Genomic DNA, 16,243 nt, shown 5'->3' with positions numbered 1-16,243 from the left:
TATAGGAAAAAACAAGGGATGGTATGCAGATGATTAACATATATAATAAGGCGGGAATCCAATATCTCTATTAAGACCAGGTCTCTCCATAGTTTTCAGTTTAGTGATAAACTGCAGTCATTAACAGTCGTCAACAGGTCTACCATACCCATTGAGTCAATCACCCATCTCCTACTACACTCCTGAGAAAGAAGTGTGCATGCGCATGAAAGCTTATACCCTGTGATGGCCTGGTATTCGGACTCGGAGGCTGAACCTGAGGAATCCCAGCCTGCACAGGAGTCCCCGCCTCCAGAACCAGCTGAGCCGGGGCTGGGGCCTGAGCCTGAAGGGTCCTCACCTGTGCTGGATCCTCAGGTGCAGGCACCAGCTGAGTCTGCTCTGGCCCCTGAGGTGATGGAGGACCCATTGCCTGCAGGTGCTCCACTCTCAGCCCCGTCAGGGGAAGAGGAAGTTGCCTCTGGGTCCGGTAACCCTCCAGCCTCTCCTGAGCTGTGGAGGCTCAGGGCAGAGAGGCGGAGGGAACTAAGTTCCCACAGGAGGAGTGCTCGCCTCCAGGCCAGGAGAGGCGAGTCACCTGTGGACCGGGGCCGCCCTATGCCTTGGGGCAGATAAAAGCCATTCAGCCCCAGTCCCAGGTTGCGGGAGCAATGTTGTTGCTGGCCTGTTCCTGCCTGCACCCTGTCCTGCTCTTCTGCCAGAGTTCCTGACCTCACCCAACTCCCTGCCTTGGACCCAGCTACAGTTTTGACGGACAGCCTCCATACCGCACCATTGACCTCGGACTAAACTCGGACCTTGCCTCTTGGTTAGCCCCTGGGACCAGCACATACCCAGAACAAACTTGGTTGGTCTCTAAGGTGCTAATGGACAATTTTTAAATATATTTTGACTGCGTCAGACCAACACGGCTACCTACCTGAATCCAGCAGATAGAGTTTTTAATAGATAACAAACTGGATGATTAAAAAGACGTGGATTACGTGGAGCAGTAGAAAAGCAAAATGAACCAGGAAAAGGATGGAAGGGAAGTCATATGGTATATGTATACATGCTGTATTTGGTATGAAGTTGTAAGTGGGACAGGAGGAGGGGAGGGGGTTAAATATGCTCTTTGTTCCTGTTTATGAAAATGCAATTTTTTAAAAAATTTTTAAAAATCCCAGAATATATGACCTAGGCAGTAACTCCTTGATACATCATCACTCCAGATTTGTGGGCCAAACTGGTGATGTCATAAAGGCAACTGGTACCAACTGGGGTAACATGGGAGCTGGTCCAGCAACAGGAAACACTTCTCCTTTAGTGCTGAAGGGAAACCCTTCTTCTTCCGTTTAAGGTGTATAGGATGGGCTATCTTATTCCGCCCTCTTTCCGTACTTCCACACCCTTGTGGATAGCCGTTCTCATTGTAATCAAATGGACAGGAAAGGGCCTTAGCTGTCCGGCAAAGTGCAGCTGTGAACAAAAGACAGTGAATTGCAGCAGGAAGGCTTTAGACAAAGTTCCGGGCTCAATTCCGCTGACCACCAGGGAGTTGATTCTGTCCGACAACAAACTCGTCACGTTGCCAGTATTAGAGATGAGCTATCTGAACGAACTGGTCTATCTGGACTGCAGCCACAACCTGTTAGAAATGGGCCTGGATTTCACCTTTCCCGGTATAGTCAAGTTGACGTACCTAGACCTCAGTTTCAATAGGCTCTCCTTCGTAACGCCTTACACTTTCTCGCAACTCAACAAGCTGCTGCTGCTGAATCTCTCAAGCAACCCGCTGTTGGTGGAAGTGAAGGACAAAGCCTTTGACAGCAACCCCCTTCTGAGATTTGTGGATATGAGCGACTGCGGCTTGACGTACGTTGGCGGTGAATTATTCAAAGATCTGCACAACCTTCATAGTTTGAGACTGAAGGGGAACCCCTGGAATTGTGACTGCAGTTTCTTGGAGTTTTGCAACTGGATGAAGAAAGCTGATGTTGTGTATCCAGGTGAGGCCTTTTCCCAGGTGTGAATTCTGTGGGGGCGCCTTCTCCTGTTCGCAGGCACTCGGGGACAGCCCACCGAGGATGCAGGATGAGCACCCCAAGAAGTGGTACCAAGGAAGAAGAGGAAGATAAGCATGGGGAAATGGGAGACAAAGGATGAGCAAGTAAAATCCTCAATGATACATTGGACAATAGATATTGCTCATAATATAGACACGGAAGCATGGGAACAATTGTGGAATAGGGATATAAAATTTACAGCATGTTATAATCTAAGAGAAAAATGATATGGAAATGATATATCGATGGTATCTAACACCGAGTAAATTGGCCAAAATGTGTAAATCTAAATCAAACAAGTGTTGGAAATGTAAAGAGAAAGAAGGTTCTTTTTATCATATGTGGTGGTCTTGTAGGAAGGTTAAAGCTTACCGGGAAATGATATATAATGAATTGGAAAGGATGCTTAAAATAATGTTTGTAAAAAAAACCAAACAAAAAAAAACCCGGATGCTTTTCTTTTGGGAATTATAGGGACAGAACTACCTAAACTGTATAGAAATTTATTAATGTATGCAACTACAGTGGCAAGAATGTTTCTCTCCCCAAAATGGAATGAAGCAGAAGGCCCAGCAAAGGAACAATGAATGCAAAACCTTATGGAACATGCAGAAATGGCAAAACTTACTGGAAGAATAAGAAATCAAGATAACAAACTTTTTATAAAAGAATGGAAATGGTTTATTGAAGATTTACAGCTAAATTGTAAACAGATAAGAACATTGGCAGGATTATTGTAATAACCTGCCGTTTCATAAGAGTATATATTTAAAGCAGATGAATAAATGAGCAAATTAAATTATTTTGGATATGCAGAAAATATTAAAAATAAATTTAAGGAACCGCATTATACATTTCACTGATTTTACAATCTTTTTGACATTTTAAAACTTGACTTCCTTCCCCCTCTTTCTGCAGTTCTATAAGTTTTTGTATCCTTCTTCCTTTGCTGGGACTTCTTCTTTCCATTTTAGGGCGAGTAACATTCTTGCCACAAATATTGCTCTATTTCCTTCACCGCCCCCTTTTGACACTTGAAGTGTAGATTTTTAAATATTGTGTTTTAATGTTGTAACTCATCTTGGGACCTTAGGGTGAAGGGCAGGTAAGTCACGATGATGATATGCTGCTACTGATGATGAAGAAGGCAAAGAATACAGTGGTACCTTGGTTCTCAAACTTAAACCGTTCCGGAAGTCCGTTCCAAAACCAAAGCATTCCAAAACCAAGGCACACTTTCCCCTAGAAAGTAAGGCAAAATGGATTAATCCATTCCAGACTTTTAAAAACAACCCCTAAAACAGCAATTTAATATGAACTTTACTATCTAATGAGACCATTGATCCATAAAATGAAAACAATAAACAACGTACTGCAGTCACACAATCAATCAATAGCTGAACTGGGTTCCACACAGTCACACACAAAAAAGAGCCGCAAAAGCAAAAACGCAAAATAAACAGCAAAAACAGACAGACCTCAGCGTAACACTCAAATCGGAAGCGTAACACTCAGAATGGAGCACGTTCAGCTTCTAAAAAAAGTTCTCAAACTGGGACACTTATTTCTGGGTTTGCAGTGTTTGGGTTCCAAGTTGTTTGAGTACCAAGACATTTGAGATCCAAGTGTAGGAATCAAGCCTAGTCAGAGGAATTGGCCACTCTCCAGGCATCCGGCTTGAGTTCCTTGTTGACCTCCCCATCTGCGACTCCCGGCAAGATCAGGCGAGATCTCAATCGGCGATCCTCCTCTAACGTGAGAAGAACACACCACTCCTCCCCTGCCATCCCCAGGGAGGGGAAGGAGACAGACAGAAATGTATTTACATGCCTTTATTTCTGTCTTTCTAGCAGTACAGAGAAACGTGTCTGCACTCTCTTAACACCATCAGCAGAGAGAGAAAAACTCCTCCCCTATACTTCCAGTACAGGTCAGATGACACTCTGAGCTAACATCCGGTGCTCAGTGGTGTGAATAGACTGTTCCTTTGTTCCCACGGAACAGTCCCAAACATCAACATCCTGTTTGGCTTTCCAGCCACCTGGAGCTCGCTGCTGCATTGCTCCTTTTTCGTAACACCAAGGTACCACTTTATATTAAACTTTAAATCTAGCTTATGTGGAGGAAGGTCAGAGAAGGTGGAGATTGTTCATAATATGCTGTGGTGGTGAAAGAGGTCTGCTCTAGAGCATGAAGATGCCCTGGACTTCTGTGAGCCAGAGTAGTTTCCTCCCTTCCATGATCTCTCCAGGGTTCCTTACTCATTTTTTGCTTGTCCTTGGTCTGTTAAGGTGCATTCCTATTTTAGATTTACCAGCCACAAATTAAAATGCTGACTGTAACTCCTCTTAAATTTGTTTGTTTTTCCCTCTCCCCCAGACTCTGACGAAATTACTTGCAACAAACCAGAACTTCTCAAGGGTCTGACAGTCCATGTGGCCGAAACGAAGCTCCACTACCTCTGCCTTGTCCATTTAGACTTCCAAGATTTCGTCTTCTTGGGTCTGATGGCCATCTGCATCTTTTTTGGAGGAACTCTGGTGGCCTGGCTGGTTGGCCTAGCCACAGTGATCTATTATCACCCCGTAATGAAGGTGGACGAAGAATTGGAGGAGGAGGAATACAGAATGATTTAGACCTGCTGTTTTGGAGCTCTGAGGAGTGTCTATGACTTGTAGCCCTTCTGTTTCATTGCAAAATCCATTTGCTGGCATTTCCCCACCTTTTGAGGATGGCCTCACTTCCCCCTCCTGTGTGTGCACAAGTATAACCTTGCAGTATAGAACGGGGCCTGACTCTGCCAGGTGTCAGCACCAGGGTAGAGGACATGGGAGACTGGGTGCTTCCTGGTGTGCTGGGCCCAGGGGTTAATCCAAGCAAGGTGGTCCAGGCCCGGTCCCAAATCCAAGGGTTCCACGAGGAGTCAGTCAGGCAAGACACGAGGCAGGAAACCAGGCAAGGTCAGGCACAGGGTCTCAGGCAGGTTCTAGCAAGGAATTTGGTGCTGAAGGATCCTGACATCGTCCTATGCAAGGTTGATGTCTGGGAATTTGTTTGATGCATTACTGTATTTTAATATTTGGTTGGAAGCCGCCCAGAGTGGCTGGGGAAGCCCAGCCAGATGGGTGGGGTATAAATGATAAAGGTAAAGGTAAAGGGACCCCTGACCATTAGGTCCAGTCGTGACTGACTCTGGGGTTGCGGCGCTCATCTCGCTTTATTGGCCAAGGGAACCGGCATACAGCTTCCGGGTCATGTGACCAGCATGACTAAGCCGCTTCTGGCAAACCAGAGCAGCACACAGAAATGCCATTTACCTTCCCGCTATTTATCTACTTGCACTTTGACATGCTTTCGAACTGCTAGGTTGGCAGGAGCTGGGACCGAGCAATGGGAGCTCACCCCGTCGCGGGGATTTGAACTGCCAACCTTCTGACTGGCAAGTCCTAGGCTCTGTGGTTTAACCCACAGCGCCACCCGCGTCCCATAAATAATAATAAATAATATATAATTAATATATAAATAAAAGTATATAATATATAAAAATAAATAAATAATAAATTATTATTATTATAGCAAACAGCAATGTTGCTCCCGCAACCTGGGGCGGGGTCCGACAGCCTTTCATCGCTGTCGGGGGAACGGGCGGTCCTGATCCCCCAGCGACTCACCTCCCAGTTTCGCCTAAAGGCGAGCACTCCTCCTGTGAGTACTCAGGTCTCTCCTTCTCTCAGACCTCAGTCTCTGCAGCTTGGGAGATGTCGGTGGGTTACTAGACCCAGGGGCCGCCTCAGCCTCTCCTGACCCAACCAGTAGTGGAGCAGCTGTAAGTGATGGCCCAGCTGAAGGCAACGCGGTAATCCCCACATCTGGAGCCAGGGCAGGCTCAGGCCCCTGACTCAGCCCAGCTGGTGCTTGTTGCGGGGGAACCTGTGCAGACTGGGGCTCTTCAGGATCAGGCCCCAGACGTGGTTCAGATGTCGCCTGAGGCAAAGGATCCGGTGTGGACTCAGACTCCTCTGGTTCTGAGTCCGACCCTGAGTCCCAGACCATCACACCGGGGTGCAAGTCCAAGTCTCGCTCCCCGAGGCGTCAAAGGAGTCAAGTGGGAAGGAGGTTCCTGGGGGGGGGGCGAGTGTGATAGCCAATAACTGGTGCACTACCTGCTCCATAAGAGCTGAGGACATTTCTGAAAGGGCCCCCAAGCAAAGGACAATTGCGGCCATTGATTTAGAGGAGTGGGGTCAGATGTTGTATTTGTCTCTGGGAGCCTGTGTGCCCTTCACACATGACCTTCAAATATGCTTGCAGGAAGGGAATCATGCCCACCATGCTGGAAAAAAATGTCAAAAAGAGCTCCAAAGTCTGAAATTCATACCCACGACAAGAGCACAAATTTAAATGGGGTTCCTTACAGGGGAGGGAGAGGGGAGGATTCTGTTAATCAATGGGGTGCAGCATTGAAACCAAATCACGAGTGCCTTTCCCCTAATACGTGCTACATTCACACTCCTAAACTAAACAATTAATTCCTAAAAGAGAATTACTCATACTAACAATAACGGTGCAAAAGGGGTGGGAGCCTGTCCATTCAACAAGAAACTCCCCAAAATAGAGAAAGGTTGGAAGTTACCTATTCGGTGCTTAGAAGAGCTCTTGCAGATATAAACAGGTTGTAAATCCGTGTGTGTGTGTGTGTGTGTGTGTTTTATTAAGTATTATTTTATTTTGACAAAGTCATAATCAGAATAAAAATGTTCTCCCCACCACCGAGACCATTCCATTGTACACTACTGGCCAAAATTGTGGAAACCTTTTGGGGAAAGTGTGTTTCCGAGGTTTGATGGCTCACAACACCACTTTTTGGGAGTAACATCATAAAATTATATATCAATGGAAAGATAATTTAATGAAGAACGTACAGTAATTGAAATACTTTATTGTCACTTGTACAATTTGTATACAGTGAGATTACACGAGCACCCCCCACTCAGCTCTCTTAGTCTTAATTCCCCTCGTTTACTGACGCCCACCCACCAAACCCCAAAGTCAGTTGCCCTGTTGTTATCTTTTCATTCAGCAGCCTAACAGCCCACGGACAGAAGCTGTTCTTTACCCTGTTGGTGCAACTAATCATCCTTCTATATCTTCTGCCTGAGGGCAGGAGATCAAGAAAGTGCCGGCCAGGGTGTGAATCATCCCTGAGAATTTTCCTCACTCTCCTGAGGCAACGTTCTTCTGCTATTTCATCCAGCAGATTCACGGGACAGCCCATAATATATTGTGCTGTATTCACCACCCTCTGTAGGCACTTCCTATCAGATGATGTCAAACCAGCGTACCACACCGTGATGCAGTATGAAAGGACATTTTCTATTGTTGACCGGTAGAAGGATATCATCAAATGTTGATTGACATCGTTCTTCCACAATACTCTGAGGAGATGGAGTCTCTGTTGGGCTTTCTTAACCACCTGGGCATAGCTGTCAAATTATCCCTTTTCTTGCGAGGAATCCTATTCGGAATAAGGGAATTTCCCTTTCAAAAAAGTTGAAAGCTATGCACCTGGGTTGTATTTATTTATGTAAGGTAAAGGTAAAGGGACCCCTGACCATTAGGTCCAGTCGTGACCGACTCTGGGGTTGCAGCGCTCATCTCGCTTTATTGGCTGAGGGAGCCGGCATACAGCTTCCACGTCATGTGGCCAGCATGACTAAGCTGCTTCTGGTGAACCAGAGCAGCACACGGAAACACCGTTTACCTTCCCGCTGGAGCGGTACCTATTTATCTACTTGCACTTTGACGTGTTTTTGAACTGCTAGGTTGGCAGAAGCAGGGACCGAGCAACGGGAGCTCACCTCGTCGCAGGGATTCGAACTGCCGACCTTCTGATCAGCAAGTCCTAGGCTCTGTGGTTTAACCCACAGTGCCACCCGCGTCCCTCTATTTATTTATGTAATGCACTCTAAAAGATGGGAGGGGGGTTTACAAGTCTGAATTAAGCTCCATCACACAAGGCCTGCCTGCCTTCTCAGTCTTGGACTCTCTAGAATTTTCTTGGCGATTGCCAGCCACTCTCAGGTACAGAAGACGTACACTCTCTCTTGTGTATACACACAAAGCATGCCCAAAACCTGTGTAGAGATGAACCTTGGATGACATAAAGGTGTCAACTGGCAGTCAACACGATACAGAACAGCAAGTGGCCGTTTTGCACATTCAAGAAAGTGAGCTCTCTGCCCCAGGTGCTTCAGTTGGCAGTTTGCCCGAGATGTTGACGAGCGAAGAGTTTGCAGAAAGCAGAGCACCTTGAGCTCTCCGCAGGATCGGTGCAGAGAAGAAATGGCTCCCCGCCCAGAATGGAGTGGAGAACATCAGGGTGCAAAGGGAGCCGGGTGCTGCTTGCGGTGGGTGGTGCTGCTCCTAGGAATTGGCGGGACGGCAGAAGGTGTGTCGTGTCCCCAGGGGTGCACTTGCGAGTATCTGGCCGTGAACTGCACAGGGAAGGGGCTTGCAGAGTTCCCGGCAACCATCCCTCTGGACACCAGGCAGCTGATCCTGGCTCAAAACCAGCTCAGCTACTTGCCATCCGTGGAGCTGAACTTCCTCAGCGACTTGATCTATCTAGACTGCAGTGGCAATGCTTTGGGCCAGGACCTGGACTTCACCTTCGTGAGCATCATCAAGCTTGTCTACTTGGACCTCAGTTTCAACAACCTCACCTTGATCACGTTTGGGACCTTTTCCCAGCTCGGCAGCCTGGTTGTGCTCAAGCTCTCCGACAACCCCGGCCTGGTGGAGATTGAGAAGGACTCCTTTGCCAACAATACCTGGCTGAGGCACCTGGATGTGAGCCGCTGTAGCCTGACGTTCATTGATGCAATTACCCTCAGGGACCTGCCCAACCTGAGAAGCCTGGGCTTAAGCGGGAATCCCTGGTTCTGCAACTGCTCCTTCATGGAACTGTGCAGCTTCATAAAAGAGAGTGGCATAACTATCCCAGGTAAGTGGGAAATGCTGAACATCTAGGGGACGGTTTCCCATCTCCAGGTGAGCTGCAGGGTGCTCACTCAGCTGCTGGGCTGAGAGGGTGAGCAGTCTGTGGACTCAGGACAACTATGGCGCTTGGCCTTTAAAAATAAGTCCTCTGCATTCCTCTGCTTAGAGCAAAGGCATGTACCACTACTTTGCTCCTCTGCCTCAAAAGAGTCAAAGCCAAGGAGGGAAAGCAATAATTTACTTTTCAATGAAGTGGCAGTACAGTGGTACCTCAGGTTATAGACGCTTCAGGTTACATACGCTTCAGGTTACAGACTCCACTAACCCAGAAATAGTGCTTGAGGTTAAGAACTTTGCTTCAGGATGAGAACAGAAATCGCGTGGCGGCAGCGGGAGGCCCCATTAGCTAAAGTGTTACCTCAGGTTAAGAACAGTTTCAGGTTAAGAACAGACCTCCAGAACAAATCAAGTTCTTAACCCGAGGTACCACTGTATAACTATTGCACCAGGAAGGTACTTTCTTGCCGAAGTTAAGGGGAGAATAAGAAGCTCTTTGAAAATGTCAAGCAAACACACACAAATATTTTGTCTTGCCCCCTTCTCCCCTCATCAGCCATCAAGGCAACAGAGAGCCCTGGTGCTGTTTATCCTGAATTTTTTGTGATTCCAGAGTCAAAATATTGTGTGCAAGCTTCTCCACTATTCTGAGCTGAGTGTTTCTTGCTTTATTATGTGCGGTTTTGCTGATGCCATTCATTTCAGCTGCTGTTGCTTCTTATCGTTGAGGAACCACCTAAAAGGCTTGCCGTATTATCATGGTAGTTTTTTTTGGGGGGGGGGGCAGCCCATACAATTCACAAAGGTTTTTTTTTTTTACATTACAATATTTCTTCTTCTTCTTCTTATTATTATTATCAATTATTTATTGATTAAAAGGTTTGCATGTCTATACAAACATTATGTACTATCTCTTAACAGGTAAAAAAAAAAGAAAATTATATAAAATAGAAAATTTATAAAGAAATAAAGAAGTAACAAAGATAAGAAACAAAGAAATCAAATTTTTAAAAAGAAAGAAAGAGACAGAGTTATTTACATAGTAAAAGTATTCATCAGCACAATCCTTCTCATCATACTGTTTGATATAACATTCTTTTTTACACAGGTTTACATTGTATAATATCATTTCTTTCTGCTTTGTATACATCCCTTTGATCTTTGTCTTTACAAATATCACTCAATTTCTGCTAATACGGAGTTTCAATCCTTCCCTCACGCATTTACCAAAGCGGAAGCCCTTTCTCATTAATTCCAATACACAACTCCCTTTCTGGATCCTTCCCTCCCTTCCCATATTCCAAGCAGAGACAAAGCTACGCTCCCAGCAGAATATTTCTATTCCTGCTTCGTAACTCTCAGAGAAGGGGAAGGGGGAAGAAGGAGGCTGCTTATGTGTCAGGGAAGGCAGTTCTGTTTCCCACTTATGTCACACAACTCACCTTATAGCCTTGCCACGGCTGTTTCAAATAGCGAGCATCACTGTTGGTGTGTGAAACAGACACGTCCCTTTGCATTCCTCTGCGCCTTGTTTGAGAGCAGCGGTTAAACTTTAATGCTGGCTGCAAGCTTATCTGGCAACGAGAGCTCCTCTTTCCTTCTGGAAATGAAATAAGACACACCCTCCTCCATGCCAGCTAGTGGCACAAGATGACACATCATGATGACTTTGTGGCTCCACTTGACCGCTGTCTTCTACAGTATGAAAGTGAGCTCACGACAGGCAACCTGTCTCCCTCCCAGTCTTTGAGAGCTGCACTAGGCGAATGGTGGAAGTCCAATAAAACTAGGTGGTTCTGATGCCAGAGTTGGGTGGTCCAACACTGCATGAGTTCTGCCAATGGCATCCACACCGTTTGGGGAAGTTGGGAAACAGCTGGCACTGTGCTCTAAAGCACTGAGCCTCTTGGACTTGCCAGTCAGAAGGTCGGCGGTTCGAATCCCCGCAACAGGGTGATTTCCCATTATTCTGTCCCAGCTCCTGCCAATGGCTCCCCAAAGATCTCTCCAAACTAGGAGATGGGTAGCAAAATGGGCAAATGAGGTTCTGTGTAAGGAAGCACAGAGGGACCACACTGTCACAAAGATGGAGTTGGGCTAGGTCATCTTGCCCAACTGCCAGCCAACCAAATGCTACAGCATCCTTGGGACATGGGGGATGCGGGTGGCGCTGTGGTCTAAACCACTGAGCCTCTTGGGCTTGCCAATCAGAAGGCTAGAGGTTTGAATCCCTGTGACGGAGTGAGCTCCCGTTGCTCTGTCCCAGCTCCTGCCAACCTAGCAGTTCAAAAGCACGCCAGTGCAAGTAGATAAATAGGTACTGCTGCAGCAGGAAGGTAAACAGCGTTTCCGTGCGTTGTGGTTTCCGTCACGGTGTCCCGTTGCACCAGAAGTGGTTTAGTCCTGCTGGCCACATGACCCAGAAAGCTGTCTGTGGACAAACGCCTGCTCCCTCGGCCTGAAAGTGAGATGAGCGCCGCAACCCCATAGTCGCCTTTGACTGGACTTTACCGGACTTTACTAGGCCCAAAACCAGGTGAATGTGAACCATCTGCAGGGCTGGCCCAAGACATTTTGGCACCCGAGGCAAACCACAAAATGGCGGGCTTGCTGCTGCCAGGGGAGAAGGAAATAATGCTTGTGCATGCGCACAAGCTATTTCCAGTGCTGCTTCGACCCGGAAGTGGGCAGCCGCGCAGCGCAGCGCCAATAAGAGCGGGCAGCGGCAGCGGGCGGCGGGAGTCGCCACAGGCCGGATAAACAAGTCCCTCGGGCCTTATCCGGCCACGGGCCTTAGTTTGGGGACCCCTGTCATAGCCAAATCACCCTTGAATTCACCCACTAACATGGACTAATAATAGCTTTTCATTCAGTATTCACCAAGACAATAATTTCAGAAGGATTACCAAGAAAACCCACCTCAGCTGCAAAAATCTTTCCCCCCAAAGTGATGGAGAATTCTGCCTCCCCCTCTAAGAATATCTGTCCCCTGAGAATGGGTCCAGTAATCAGTCTATTGGGCACTAAGCACTCCAGTAAGCCATTTTAGATGCTTAGTAGAAAGATAACAAACAAAAATGCTGATTTATTTTGTTTCCTGAAATATATATACCACTTGACTGGAACAAACATGAAAGCAAGTTAGGTCTGAGTTTGAAGGGGAGGGTGTCTTACTGGGTCTGGAGAAGATCAAGGCCACAGGCCTCTAGACATGACCTTAATTGACATGTTTTTTATGCACAAGTCGAGACTTGTTGTCCCTCTTGCGTTTCCTCTGCAGACTCTGACAACGTCACCTGCTACAGCCCAGCTTTTGTGCATGACTTGAAGATGCTGGAAGAGGCACAGGAGCAACTGAATTATAAATGCTTCATCCATTTTGATGACCAAGACTATCTTTTCCTGGGTCTGGTTGGGTTCTGCATCTTCTCTGCTGGTACAGTGTTTGCCTGGCTCTTGGGAGTTTGCGCGGTTGTATATGAATTCTTAACTGCGACAGGAGACGATGAAGATGAAGAGGACTGGGACGAATGAGCCTAGTAGACTCTGAAAACGGACTTGGTGATATATTGAGAGCGTCGTCCTATGCATCTTTACTTGGAAGTAAGCCCTGCTGATCACAATGTGACTAAGACTGCAGTCCACCATGCATGTCTTAGGAAGCGATCCTTTTTGAAAACAGTGGGGCATACTTCAGAGTAAATAAGCGTAAAATGCCTGAAAATAAAGACATCCTCAGAATGGTATTTGAAACTCTATGACAGTAAATGCCAGCAAATTACCTTACTGGAATAGTTTGGCTTTGGAGAGTGATATTATTCTGTTAAGATGTTGCTGCTATGCCTGGCGCTAGATTGGAGTACAGCTTTCCTCATATTTGGTAATGGCTCAGAATTGCTCTTTACTTGCAATAGAAATATTATTAGCGAGATGCAATGCGATAGCAACCCTTTCAGATGCTTACTGAAAACATGAGATGTGAAGCACATAAAATTAGCTCCTTTCCAGCACGAACACTGCTGACTGCCAAGGAAATACCGCCCCCACCCCCAATTAATTGAGTGTAACTACTGTATATCTCAGGTTGAAGCAATTTTTCACTGGCTTTCCTCCTCAGCCTGATATGGCTGACCTTTGAAGCCCTAAACGGCTTTGGCCCAGTATACCTGAAGCAGCATCTCCACCCCCATCGTTCAGCCCGGACACTATGGTCCAGCTCCGAGGGCCTTCTGGTGGTTCCCTCACTGCGAGAAGCAAGGTTACAAGGAACCAGGCAGAGGGCCTTCTCGGTAGTGGCGCCCGCCCTGTGGAACGCCCTCCCATCAGATGTCAAGGAAATAAACCACTACTTGACTTTCAGAAGACATCTGAAGGCAATCCTGTTTTAATTTTTGATGTTTTATTGTGTTTTTAATATTCTGTTGGGAGCTGCCCAGAGTGGCTGGGGAAACCCAGCCAGATGGGTGGGGTATAAACAATATATTATTATTATTATTATTATTATTATTATTATTATTATTATTATTCACAAATTGATGAAGTGAAACTTACTTTGGCATGCAATAAATCAGAGGTAGCTGTGAGTGGAGAAATTTCACAAATCAATGAAGTATTAACCTCTCTTACTTACCCTCTCTCAAACCCACTGCCATTCAGCTTCCTCCCTTTTTGAGGAGTTGCACAAACTTGATGTACCAATAAAGACTTGTGCTTGTATATAGCCTTGGTTGATGTATCGCCTTTTTCTTCAGAAACTGTGTGTCATAAAAGAATTGCCAAGTCTTTGGTGTTTTGGCCTCCCTAATCTGATATGTGAGTGTATGACATAACCTCCCACATTTTTTGCCATCTAGTCCACATGGCTGGGAGAAGATGGAAGACGTCACTTGCTCAGCCGAGCTGTCGGAAGTACCACAAACAAGCAACATAGTGATTTTCTTCACAGGTACAACAGATAGTCAAGGCAGAACCTCCATACAGATTCAAAGAAGAGAAATATAAGTGGTAATATAAGTACAGTCGAAAGACCCCGACTAGATCTGAAATCAGGTTCAGTAATAACTCTTCCAAATAGAGCCAACACTGGTATGGTAAAAGATAAAGGTAAAGGGACCCCTGACCATTAGGTCCAGTTGTGGCCGACTCTGGGGTTGCAGCACTCATCTCGCTTTACTGGCTGAGGGAGCCGGCGTACAGCTTCCGGGTCATATGGCCAGCATGACTAAGCCACTTCTGGTGAACCAGAGCAGGGCACGGAAATGCCGTTTACCTTCCTGCCGGAGCGGTACCTATTTATCTACTTGCACTTTGACGTGCTTTTGAACTGCTAGGTTGGCAGGAGCAGGGACCGAGCAATGGGAGCTCACCCCGTTGTGGGGATTCGAACCGCTGACCTTCTGATCGGCAAGTCCTAGGCTCTGTGGTTTAACCCACAGCGCCACCCGTGTCCCTTACATTGGCACGGAGTGAACGGTATATTGAGTGTTTGTTCATATATGTTACAAAGGGCCTCTATTCTGCAGCAGATGCAGCCTTACCACTGGCAACGTTGAGTTTGTGGGTCAGTTTTTTCTAGGGCAGTGATACACAAAGTCTTTTTGAACCAACGTCCAGTGTGAAGGTCAGAGCATCTGCCCGGCCTTGAGGAATTGCTCGCCATGCCACAACCAGAATAAACTGGATCAGGGTTTTTAACAGAAATCCAGAATCTCCTCTCTTCTACCCATCTCCAAGCGATACAAAGGTCTTTACCCCCAGGCTCTGTTATGTACTAATCTTGGATCCTAGACCTAGAACAATAGGCAGGTAGGATCCTAGAATGCAACAACCTGATTGGCCTGCAGGAGCAGCCCAATCAGACCCCAGGAGGAAGTTAATCAGCCTATTAGGCTGGTAGGATACTAGGATGCAACAACTGATTGGCAGGCAGCAGCAGTGGCGTAGCGTGGGTTGTCAGCACCCGGGGAAAGGCAATTAATTTGCGCCCCCTAACCCGTGGATTTTGCACCCCCTAACCCGTGGAGTGCGCCCCCCCAGATGTTGCGCCCGGTGTGGCCGGCCCCCCCTGCACCCCCCACGCTATGCCACTGTAGCACAGAACACCATCCCTAATCCTGCAACTGCAAAAAGTTCTGCAACACAGCACAACAGACCGTGCAAAAGGATCGTTGTTGATGCTTTTATTAAAAAAATGTAAACAACAGCCATCTTTGAGCTAACTGTCTGAGATGGGTAAAACCAATCCCAAAGGGCCCTTACAAACAGTAGATTATGCTACATTTTCCTTGTTTAAATCCACAATGTTTTGGTTTTTTAAAATGCACTCTACCTCCTCACCCTTATACCCTTTCCACCCAATACGGTAGACGTACACCTGATGCCTTTGTCACACATTACATGCACCCAACCCCTTCCCTGCAGACAGCTAGATTTCCCTCGCAATAAACGTGGGTGGGTGGGTGGGACAGTTATGCAGTGGGGGTGGTATGCGGCGGTTCTCCCGTCCAGTTTGGCAGGGCAGTCAGATGTGCAAGCCTGCCTTGCAATGGAGTCGGTGCCCCGTCCCTCCAGCCTCGTGCTGGGAAGGCACTCTGCGTATGCCCCAATGCCCCCTTCCCCTTTCTTAACCGCCCATTCTCTTCCTACGCAGAGCTGGAATTCGGGGTTGCAAGCAAGTGGGGGCGCAAGCGAGGCCCGCCTCCCGCGCAACTTCCAAGAGGTCGCCCTACGAAGCCCCTCCGGAACGCAGCCCGGAGACTAGAGCAACGAACAACGACCCCGCCGGCCCAGGCAGGCAGGCGGCGGCTTCGACGGCGCTTTTCCCGCCCAGCGACGCCGACGCACCTTGAGGCTCCCCCGGGCGGCCGTGTGGCCCTTGCCCGGCCCGGCGTGCTCCGCTGGCGGTGGCGGGCTGCCGCTGCCTCCTGCTCCTCCGCTGCCCGCCTCCGCCTCATCGGCGTCCTCCTCGAGGGCGGCCGCCGAGCCCTCCCGCCGGGGCGGCCTCCACGAGTTGTCGAGCTTGGGCAACGGCTGCGTGGCCGACGGCGAGCCGCTAAGGCGCCGGCTCCCCAGGCTGGAGCGCTTGGCCAGGCGCCGCGCTTGCATGGCTGGCCGCGCCCAGCTCGCCTCAGCGCAGCGAGCGG

The 16,243-nt window shown here is 47.7% G+C and overlaps 2 protein-coding genes across 2 annotated transcripts; both read left to right on the top strand.

Moving 5' to 3' along the window:
• The first annotated feature begins 1,271 nt into the window (after positions 1-1,271).
• Positions 1,272-4,682, top strand: LOC128415304 (leucine-rich repeat-containing protein 52-like). Its single transcript, XM_053391348.1, has 2 exons — positions 1,272-1,988; positions 4,425-4,682. Exons 1-2 carry the CDS (start codon positions 1,349-1,351, stop codon positions 4,679-4,681), a joined length of 897 nt encoding a protein of 298 aa, XP_053247323.1. The 5' UTR covers positions 1,272-1,348; the 3' UTR covers position 4,682.
• Positions 4,683-8,387: 3,705 nt separating this feature from the next.
• On the top strand, positions 8,388-12,635 carry LOC128415093 (leucine-rich repeat-containing protein 52-like). Its single transcript, XM_053390963.1, has 2 exons — positions 8,388-9,048; positions 12,382-12,635. Exons 1-2 carry the CDS (start codon positions 8,388-8,390, stop codon positions 12,633-12,635), a joined length of 915 nt encoding a protein of 304 aa, XP_053246938.1.
• Positions 12,636-16,243: the final 3,608 nt, after the last annotated feature.

The sequence above is a fragment of the Podarcis raffonei genome, chromosome 6 (assembly GCF_027172205.1).
Source record: "Podarcis raffonei isolate rPodRaf1 chromosome 6, rPodRaf1.pri, whole genome shotgun sequence".
Classification (NCBI taxonomy): Eukaryota; Metazoa; Chordata; class Lepidosauria; order Squamata; family Lacertidae; genus Podarcis; species Podarcis raffonei.
Note: the sequence above shows the minus strand (reverse complement) of the source record. Positions and strands in the feature narration are given on the sequence as shown.